This window comes from Panthera leo, chromosome B4, assembly GCF_018350215.1.
Source record: "Panthera leo isolate Ple1 chromosome B4, P.leo_Ple1_pat1.1, whole genome shotgun sequence".
In the NCBI taxonomy this organism is placed as follows: domain Eukaryota; kingdom Metazoa; phylum Chordata; class Mammalia; order Carnivora; family Felidae; genus Panthera; species Panthera leo.
The window spans coordinates 73,214,639-73,225,196 of record NC_056685.1 but is presented as its reverse complement, the minus strand read 5'-3'; the positions used below and the strand labels follow the sequence as shown (position 1 = coordinate 73,225,196).

General features: G+C 44.6%; 1 protein-coding gene and 1 long non-coding RNA gene across 2 annotated transcripts; one reads left to right on the top strand and one right to left on the bottom strand.

Moving 5' to 3' along the window:
• Window positions 1-6,630: 6,630 nt before the first annotated feature.
• On the bottom strand, window positions 6,631-8,097 carry LOC122225380. The gene is made up of 3 exons (XM_042948295.1): window positions 7,997-8,097; window positions 7,652-7,964; window positions 6,631-7,493 (listed from the first exon to the last, which is right to left on the bottom strand). Exons 1-3 carry the CDS (start codon window positions 8,095-8,097, stop codon window positions 7,251-7,253), a joined length of 657 nt encoding a protein of 218 aa, XP_042804229.1. The 3' UTR covers window positions 6,631-7,250.
• Window positions 8,098-8,349: 252 nt separating this feature from the next.
• LOC122225619 lies at window positions 8,350-9,651 on the top strand. Its single transcript, XR_006205263.1, has 2 exons — window positions 8,350-9,150; window positions 9,479-9,651. It is a non-coding gene; the product is annotated as an uncharacterized LOC122225619 (long non-coding RNA).
• Window positions 9,652-10,558: the final 907 nt, after the last annotated feature.

Sequence of the window (10,558 nt, the reverse complement as noted above, 5' to 3'; positions counted from 1 at the left end):
GTGTGTGCCCTGGACTTAACCCCTTTTCAGTAGCAAGTTCAAATTCCAGAACAGCTTGTCCAGGGATCATGTTGGCAGGAATGTGCTTGTCTTGGAAACCTATAGACGAAAATATGCTCATCCTTAAGAAAAGTGGATCCTGCAGATAACAGAGACTGGCCAATCGGTGTTCTCAGACGTCTCAGAACTGCTGGTTCTCCTCCCCTCATCCTCTTTCCAACATCAAGCCCATCTTCTCTCCAGCACTACTTGTGACACAAAAGACAAGAAGCAAAAAAGTTGTAAGGGGCCCTAACAAAATACCAGACCAAGACATTTGGGGAGAGGCACTTTTGAAAGAAGAGCAATTTGGGGCGCCTGGGTGGCTCAGTCGGTTAAGCGGCCGACTTCAGCTCAGGTCACGATCTCGCGGTCTGTGGGTTCGAGCCCCACGTCGGGCTCTGGGCTGATGGCTCAGAGCCTGGAGCCTACTTCCGATTCTGTGTCTCCCGCTCTCTCTGCCCCTCCCCCGTTCGTGCTCTGTCTCTCTCTGTCTCAAAAATAAATAAAACGTTAAAAAAAAATTTTTTTAAAAAAAGGAAAGAAGAGCAATTTTTCACAATGTCACTGATGAAGCATGTGAATTTACCATAGATTTTATGGTTGTCAATTCACAAGTTTTCTGGTGGAAATCAATGCATCTAACAGCTGCATGATTAGATTTATTAATTCTCATGACATGACATTCTAAAGTGGAACGAGAAGACAGGAGACCTGGGTTCTACCACCAGTCTTCCCACTAATCAGTAGTGCAACCAGGGATGTTATGTTCCAGCCTCAGCTGCTTCCCTTCATAAAATTAGTCAAATCTCTAAAACCCCTTCCAATTCAGAATCTTACACTCAACCTTTTATATTGAACCTCATATACATGTGTATGTGTAAATATATATGTGTATAAGTATATATATATTATTCATATTTTATACACACACACACACACACACACACACACACACATACATACATATATGGAGAAAGAGAGAGAGAGAGACAGATGCCAAACAACCTATTGAAGAGTAAGACAGGCATAAAAATCCAGATGCTGCCCTATCCCATTCAGACAATTCTTTGTTACCATTTCTTCCTCATACAGGCTACATGGGGTACTCACTGAGACAGGCCTTGACTTCCCATCACTTTATGCCCTCCGGTCTCTCATTTCCTTCCCACTTCTTTTAAAAGCTTTTTTTTTAATGTTTATTTATTTATTTTATAGAGAGAGCACAAGCAGGGAAGGGGCAGAGAGAGGGAGAGAAAGAATCCCAAGCAGGCTCCATGCTGCCAGTGCAGAGCCTGACACAGGGCTCAAACCCACGAACCACGAGATCATGACCTGTGCTGAAACTGAGAGTCGGCACTTAACCGACTGAGCCACCCAGGCGCCTACCTTCCCACTTCTTAACCACCATCACACCAAAAGAGGTATAGTGTAGAAATTTGCAAAACTGTAAAACCATGCCATCCTTCTCCCTAAATGTTTTTATTTTGAGAAATACAGCCATTTTCACTTTAAAATGCTATTTATGGGACACATGGGTGGCTCAGTTAGTTGTTTCCAACTTCAGCTCAGGCCATGATGTCATGGTTCATGAGTTCAAACCCCACATCAGGCTCTACACTGACCATGTGGAACCTGCTTGGGATTCTCTGTCTCTCCCTCTCTCTCTGCACCTCCCCAGTCTCCTCCCACCCCCCACCCCCGCCCCCTGAAACTCTCAAAATAAATAAACAAACTTAAAATAAACAAACAAACAAACAAATAAATAAAATGTTCTTTATGTTAGGGGCACCTGGGTGGCTCAGTTGGTTAAGCGTCCAACTCTTGATTTCAGCTCAGGTCATGATCTCAGGGTGGTGAGATCGAGCCCTGTGAGTTGTGCTCCAAGCTGCATGGAACCTGCTTAGGATTCTCTCTCTCTCCCTATCTCTCTCTGCCCCTGTCCCTCCCCCAGGCTCATGCTCTCTCTCTCTCTCTCCCCCAAAAATTAAAAAAACGCATACATACATATATACATACATACATGTTATTTATATCAGCATATTATTGGTTTATTATTTTTTAATGAATTAAATGTTTAAGTTTCTAATACGGTAAATATTAACAGATATAACTCACCTGAACAAACCCTTTGTGGTCTTCCATAATTTTTAGAAGTTTAAGAGGGGAGGGGTCTTAAGACCAGAAAGTTTGAGAACAGCTAGTACAGTGGTTAAGATCACAAACCCCCGGGGTGCACGGGTGGCTCAGTTAGTTGAGTGTCCAGTTCTTGATCTCGGCTCAGGTCATGATCTCACGGGTCATGAGATGGAGCCCCACCTCAGGCTCTGCGCTGACAGCATGGAGCCTACCTGGGATTCTCTGTCTCCCTCTCTCTCTCCCTTCCCGATCCTCAAGCACATGCAAGTTCTCTCTCTCTCCTCCCTCTCTGTCTCAAAGTAAATAAATAAACTTAAAAAAAAAAAAAATCACAAACTCCAGATCCAGACTGAGTTCAAATCCCACTTTTATCACTTAGGAGCTGTGTGACATTGGGGACAGTTGCTCAACATCTCTGTGCCTCAGTTTCCTCAACTATCAAATGGGGATAATAATAATAATACAGCTTACCTCATAGGATTGTCCTGAGGCTTAAATAAGTTGGTACCTGTACTGTACTTAGAACTATTGACATTATCCATCACTCTCTTTGGTGTCCTTCCCTTCCTCTTCACTACTTCCATTCCCTTGTTCTCTCTCTTTCTCAGTCTCTCTCTCCTTTTTGCTTGGTTTGGTTTGATTGATCTGGTCTAACTATTGCAGCATCTGCCGTAGGGCCAGCAAGCAGCTGTACCTGGCACTGCTCATGCGAGGGCTAAAGGTGTAGCTGCTGGGTCCCCGCTCACAACCGCCACTCCCCTTCCCCTGTGCTGGGGCAGCCAGCTGTACTTTGAGTTTGCCCTTCACAGAAGCTCCATCAGCAAAAGACAACTGGAAAATCAAAGCGAGCAACGCTAAATTTTTTAAAACATGCTATGTCAGATGAATTAAAATGTAAAGGAGAAACTTTAGCCTTAGGAATAATCAATGAACCAGAAGAAGGAAGTAGAGAGAAAATGCAAGCAATTACATTCACTCTTTAAAAGAAAACGTGGTATTTACCCAACCTCCTTTGAAATTTTGACCTATTATTTTTCATTGCCTTCCAACACCCCTCATTCCCCAAGAACATTCCAAGCCACCAACTCGTTTAAATATTCCGATGAACCAGATTCCCATCATATGCAGGTGACTGATAACCATTTAACCTTGGGGGGGGGGGGATGTCTTTCAGCTTTACTAATCAATATATAATCATAATGCCTTGGTTTTTTTTAAGTTCATTTATTTATTTTGAGAGAGAGAAATATAGAGAGGGGGAGGGGCAGAGAGAGAGAAAAAGACAGAAAATCCCAAACAGGCTCCACGAGGTCAGCGCAGAGCCAGAAGAGGGGGCTGATCTCGAGAACTGTGAGATGATGACCTGAGCCGAAAACAAGAGCCAGAAGAAGGGCACCTGGGTGTCTCAATCGGTTAAGCGACCAGCTCAGATCATGATCTCCTGGGTTCGTGAGATTGAGCCCTGTGTCAGGCTCCCCACTGACAGCGTGGAGCCTGGTAGAGATTCTCTGTCTCCCTCTCTCTCTCTGTCCCTTCCCAGCTTGTACTCTTTCCAAGTAAATAAATAAACTTAAAAAAAAAAAAAAAAGAGCTGGATACTTAACCAACTGAGCCACCCAGGCACCCCCATAATGCCTTGTTTTTATACTAGTCTTCTAATCTATTAAGTATTTTTACATAAATTTTCCTTTAATTCTTGACAATCAGCATGCTATTATTCCTTCTGTAGGGTTTAGGAAACTGAGGCTCAGAGAAGCTGGCAAATTTGCCCAAGACCACAAAACTTCGAACTGACAGAAATTAAACTGGAGTACAAATGAAAGTGGAGGATTTTTGAACCCAGGGGGCGTGGAAGAGATCTTGAGCAAGAAGGGGTGGGGTCTGCTGGGGAAAGGTGGGACTGGACTATTTTTGTCAGGGGGTTACCGCTTAAGCAAATCTGTGCCACTGTGGAAACAACCTCTACTGATTCCCCAGGGCTTTTCACAGCTTTTTCGTTGCCACCATAACTCAAGCTATACACTCTCTAAGAACTTCAAGATTTACCTTTATTTTTTTATATACTAACTCGCACAGACTACCTTGGCAATACTGTTCTAAGGAGGAGTTTAAAAAAGGTATGCTAGTATGTTTTATATTTCGGCTGCTTCTGAATAAAGTGTTTGTAAATTGAGAACTGTCTGTATTGCACGTGTGATGTCATTAAATATAGATTTGGACATTCCAAAACGATCTGGCGTTTGTCCTTTACCAACATTACTGAGAATCTGAGTTTCTCAATCATGCAAGCTTAAAATGTACAGCCAAATCTAATGAATGTCAAACTTGTGCAGTGACTCAAGTTGATTAGACCACTTTTACACAGAAAAAAACTAAGATTCACAAAGGATTGGTTGGGGGGGAATATTCACTTTAAGGGAAACAAAGAGGAGTCCTTTTGAACCATCAGTTCTTCTGAATATGTTTAAATTTGCATTAAATTAAACACAACTGTTAAGGAAGAAAATTTTATTCTATATGAAATAACAGACATCTGAAATATGTGATGCTGGGGTGCCTGGGTGGCTCAGTCAGTTAAGCGTCCGACTTCAGCTCAGGTCATGATCTCATGGTTCGTGGGTTCAAGCCCCGTGTTGTGCTCTGCGCTGACAGCTCAGAGCCTGGAGCCTGCTTCAGATTCTGTGTCTCCCTCTCTCTCTCTCTCTGACCCTCCCCTGCTCATTCTCAGTCTCTCTCTCAAATATAAATAAACATTTGAAATGTGTGATTTTTTTTTAAGTTTATTTATTTTGAGAGAGATAGAGATAGCATAAGTGGGGAAGGGGCAGAGAGAGAGGGAGACAGAAAATCACAAGCAGGCTCCACAATGCCAATGCAGGGCCCAACACAAGGCTCAAACTCACAAAACCGTGAGATCATGACCTGAGCCAAAACCAAGAGCTGGACACTTAACCAACTCAGCCATCCAGGCACCCCAAATATGATGTTCTTTGCATGTAAAAGAACTAAGCAATCTGAAATATTTTTTAGTTTACAGTGACATAGTTAAGCCAATAAAAGTGTTCTTCTACCTATTTTTTTTCATTTATCAGTTCTGTCCAAAAAAACTTTCTGCAGTCATGAAAATGTCTATTTCAATACCATCCAATAGGGTACCCACAAGTCACATATAGCTATTGAGTACTTGAAATATGTATATACATACATATATATATATGTAGTTAATGCTATAAGGAACTTGATTTTTAATTTTAATTTTAATTAATTTAAATTTAAATAGCTTTGTGTGGCTAGTAGATGTGCATTGGACAGAGCAGTAATAAGGTCCCCTTCAGCAAAAAATCCTATGATTCTATCATTCTAAGGATCCCAAATTGCGAGGTCAGGATTAAGCCTATGGTTATTAAACCTCTGACCATTAATTGGGTCCTGAAATAAAATTGGCTAACTAGACACAAAATTTTTCAGTTGTTTTTGTTATTTAACATCAAAAAACTATAACATGCAAAATAACAAGTGGGCCAATGGCATATACACCCACTCAAACAAAATGTGTATTCCTAGCCCTGGGTAGTTAATATCTAGTGGTAAACTTAGATAAATATATACAAAATACAAGGAAAAGTAAGAAAGAAGGGAAGTTGGATGAGTTCACTACGGACCAAGAATGGACAGAGACTATGTTCCCCATGCGTACATTGGTCTCCTGGTTTCTGTTAAATCCCAACTCAGTATATTTTTACAAGAAGGTGGAAGGAAGAGGGGTGCCTGGGTGGCTCAGTCAGTAAGTGCCCGACTTCAGCTCAGGTCATAACCTCACAGTTCATGAGTTCGAGCCCCACATTGGGTTCTGTGCTGACAGCTCAGAGCCTGGAGCCTGCTTCAGATTCTGTGTCTCCCTCCCTCTCTGCTCCTCCCCCACTCACACTCTGTCTCTCTCTCAAAAATAAACATTTAAAAAAAATTTTTTTTAAATAAAAATAAAAGAGAAGGTGGGAGGGAGGGAGGAAGAGAAGAAGGAAAGAAATCCATAGTATCTTCTTATTGAACTATCCAACATTCATGTTTCTTTTGGAAATTTCCTTTTCACTTCGCATTATGTCATCAACCATTTCAAGGGTATTCACTTCTCAAGCACATTTCAATCAATATATATTTATCAAACACTGACAACTGAAGAGTCTCATCCTCATTTTCCTGGAGGTTTTACTATTTACTAGGGGTTAAAGGTATTTGAAGACAAACCCTTCCGAGAAAAAGAAGTTCCTAACTCAAATATTTCAATAATATTCCATGTAAGAAAAATGTAATAATACTGCCCTGGAATGCATGATTTCTTCATAAGTTTCTTTTTAAAATTGTGTGTGGTTTTCCACCCCAACTAAATTTAGACATCTCTTCAAAATAAACTTCAGGAAGGCTAAATAAATAAAGGGGGGGGGGGGAGGGAATTCCACCAAAATGTACATTTAATATTTCAGGACAATTATGTTTGTTAATGGGAAATTTCCACACCGTAGTGACCACTAGCATGGGATTTATCTCCAACTGTCTGGCTTCAAATTCCAGTTCCTCCACCTACAAACTGGATGGCCTTGGGCAAGTTATCTAACTTCAATTTCCCGACCTCTAAGGAATGAGGTAAGGTGTGTAATAACCCCCACCATACAGTGTTGATGAATTAAATATTCACGCATTTATAAATAACTTGAAATAGCACCTATCCCAAGCAGTGCACGAACATTAGCTATTCTTTTTAGTTACCGTAATTCTAATTGCAGAAACCTATGGGAAAACAATATACATAGTTCGGGCACAAAAGTTAAAACCGAAGTGGAAAAGGCATCCAGCAAGTTCAGCAGCTTTTGCCTCGAGGTGGAAATGAGAGGAAAAGGCCCCAGAAGAGGCCTTGGGGGAACCTCAACAGAGCAAACCCACAAGGATGCCTTCCCAGGCAACGCATTTGGTAAACAAAGATCTTAACTTTCTAATTCAGGCTAGTTTTTTTTCTTTTTCTTTTTATATTGTTTCCAAGTCTTTGATGGAACTTGAGGAAAAGGAAAAGGTCACAATTACTCGAAAGAACCTAAAAGGACACGAGAGATGAAACAGTAGGGAGTACTTCTGTAATAAATGTTTCCTTGCAAGAGCAGCGATAAGGGCGGGGTGTCTGTGTAATGTCTAATCAACACAGCAGAAGGGTAAGAGGAAATCTTTGGTATGCCAATTCCAAAAGTCGTCACGGGGGAACCATCTGGAACCAGCTGCACGACAACCCCCACGTCCACCGAAGCCTCAAGGGTCTCCTGGTGGGTCTGCGGGTTTAAACGGACAAATACCGGTGCCTGTGGGTCTCCCAGGCCACGGATGATGGCCCAAGGCCGCACCCTTCCTTCTGTCCGTCTGTCCCTCTCTGCCTCCCTCCGGTGCCCGCTTTCCAGCGCCGCGGCTGTCCACGTCAGGAGCCACGTACACAGGCACAGACAGACTCCAACAGGGCGTGACTGTTTCCCACACTGCGATCTCCCAAGCGGGGCATCCCCCAGCCGCCCGGCGCGTTCGCGAAAACCCCGCAGGACCTCAGCCCCCCTGTAGCTTTCCTCAAAGCACCCCGGAAGAAACCTGCCGTTTGAGGGCTATCTAGGTTTCCCCGTCGCAGGCAGGCGCTGGGCTCGCCCCGGGCGAGCGTGGCCCGCGAGCACTGCCCGCGAGCGCACGGCAGCCGCCCAGCAGGCCCCGGCCACGCGGGAGGGGCCTCCGCACCTCCGACGTCCTCCTCCACCCGCCTACCCCGCACATCCCTCCTCACTCTCCGCACCGTCCTCGCCCCTCCCCCGCTCCTTCTCCTCCACTGTTCACTCGCTCCTCACCCCGTCGCTTCCCCGCCCGGGGCTCGGGAGGCGGCGCCTGGTGAATCATCGTCACGTGGGCCCCGGGTGCGCAGAGGCGGGCTGCGCCTCGGCGGCTCTGGCGCTCCGCGCCTTAGTGGAAAATTCCCGGAGACCTACTGGGGCTGCGCGCCGGAGGCCCCGCCCGCCGTCGCTTCCCTCCTCGCTGCCCCCCTGCCCCCGTCTTCCGGCCGCGGCCGGGCCCCGCCACTGCAGAGGTTCCTTTCTCCCCCGGGAGCCGCGCTGCGCAGGCCCCGCCCGCTGCAGCCCCCGGGCTGGCGCCGCCCGCGCCGCTCGCCCTCGGGTTGGCAGCCCTCACTTCCTTCGCGCCCCTCCTTGGGGCTCCGAGCCGCGGCGCGGCCTTGCCCCCGACCTTGTGTGTAGCCGGCTGGCATCCTGAGAAGCCAGGAGCGGCGTCCTGGCGCCTCCGCCTTCGCCGCTGGGGCGCCGCAAGCCCCCTCAGTCCCGCCACCCCAGATCCGCATGACACGCCCTCCCCCCACCTCGGGTGGAGTGAAAGACAAAGGGAGAAGCCGGTTCCGATGGGCGTCTTGTCTTCCACTCCACGCACTGCGTCGTCGCTCAAACAAAGCACGTACTCGGCTCGATTTTTACTTACCCCTACTTAACCACCAGGCAAATAAAAGTTATTTTCCCTTTCCCATAACATTCCTCACTTGGTTTTTCCAACCACGAATGAAATTTATTCCTGAGACAGCAACTTTGGAGAGTTAGTTGACCTCATCCACCCAGGGGTGACAAATGGCTACACAATGACATTATTTCACTCAAAAGGGGTGTGTTATGCGCGTGGTTCACCTCAAGAAAACAAATAACGTTTAACGGTTTCAGCGACTGGTTGGTTCTGGACTGTCCTTTTGGGTGGAAGACACTGAATGGGGTGGGGGGTTGAGAAGTGGTATCAGCGCCAGTTGTCCCAAAATGGGGTTACTTGGAACTGGATGCAGGCGTCTTAATCAGACACAGGGTGCCAAAGATTTCAGCCAAAACTGGGAGTTTTACCTGAGTAAGGATTCCAGAACCGAGCTCAGATAGGCTTTTCATCTAAGAACCAGAATTACAGGTATGTTAATGTTAATAAACCCCTATTTGAGTATCTTAGCCTTGGGCAAAGAAAGTTTCAGAAACTCACTGAAGGCCGAGAACGAACGAACGTAAGTCCATTGTGGCCTAAGAGTGTTTTAAGCAGAACTCATCATTCAGTTTCTCTTTGGACAAGAAAACAGACCACTAACAAGCATAAAAATAAAGGTATTTTTAAATCGCCTTATTTTGGAAAATGTTAAGAGTCTGAAAATTTTAATTTTCAAAGAACGGAGCATAGTATACTATTCGGTAAAACATAAATCTTCTCTTTACTAAGTATATGCCCATGTTGTCTTGTCTTCTAGCTTAATTCTTGATTCTCAGTGAAAACTTGGCACGTTCTGAATAACCTGGAAGCATGTACGTGAGAATTCACGTCTGCGATTTTGTTTTCACATTTCACTTTCCAAGCCACTTATTGCTAATTAGCAGGTGTCAGTGAAAGAACTATGGTCAATAAATCCTTCATCTTTCTGCAGTGTGTTCGTTCACATCCATTATTATATACCACATCTAGCAAAATAGACCATCCTAGGGTCACATGAAAAGGCCAATGGGTAAATACCACAAAAAGGTCATTACTCAAGCCATTCCTTCCCCCTTTGCTTGGGGAGATGAGAAAAACAGCGAACTGATACTCTGGGAAGTTCTACAGTCCTGACGGAATTGAATACATTTATACTAAAATATATGTAAAATTCTCTAAATTTTTTTTCACTTTTAAAGTTGAGTTTCTGTGGGCACCAAGATTTTCCTTTTCTGACTGAAAAAATGAGGTGTGTACTTCACACAACGGTAATGCTTCCAAACATATGGCTTCACGATATACATCTTATGTTTTTTATGTATGACTATGTTACCTAATTCTGGTCATTTCGACCTGAGACATCTACAGCAGTACTTCCAGGGAATGTTATTTCTCATAATAAAATTGACCCACGGAACTGACATTCCTTTCCTTGTCAGTGGATGTGGCCCTGTCTGCATATGACCCCTGAAACCACTGCAGTCAACATGTGACCATGATAGGGGACATCTCCAGCATGTCAAAGATGTCAAAGTGAAGAAATGGTGAGCTGTTAATCTTTGAGGAGGTTATCAAGGCCAAGAATTAACCCTATGACTGCCCTGTCCATGGACTTCCTATTATATGAAATAGTATATGAGTCCTTATAACTTAAACCATTTTTAATTGCATATTGTGTTTCTTGCAATAAAAGGTTTTCTGCTGCTCACAACATCTCCGTGGTGGCCAGCCTCCAGGATAGCCCTAACCATCCTCACCTCCTGGCATTCACATCTTGAATAGGGCTTGCCAGTCAGGCCATCAGATAACTACAGACCTAGCTGTCAGCTGACTGACAGCAACCTCATAGGAGACTTCA

What these genes read in the sequence shown, in the direction of transcription:
- LOC122225380 (XM_042948295.1), bottom strand. Translation starts at nt 8,097, where the DNA reads ATGATTCACCAGGCGCCGCCTCCCGAGCCCCGGGCGGGGAAGCGACGG. An exon ending in GCGGGGGAGGGGCGAGGACG is followed by an intron (nt 7,965 to 7,996) that starts GTGCGGAGAGTG and finishes TGTGCGGGGTAG; the next exon opens with GCGGGTGGAGGAGGACGTCG. An exon ending in TGGAGTCTGTCTGTGCCTGT is followed by an intron (nt 7,494 to 7,651) that starts GTACGTGGCTCC and finishes TTAAACCCGCAG; the next exon opens with ACCCACCAGGAGACCCTTGA.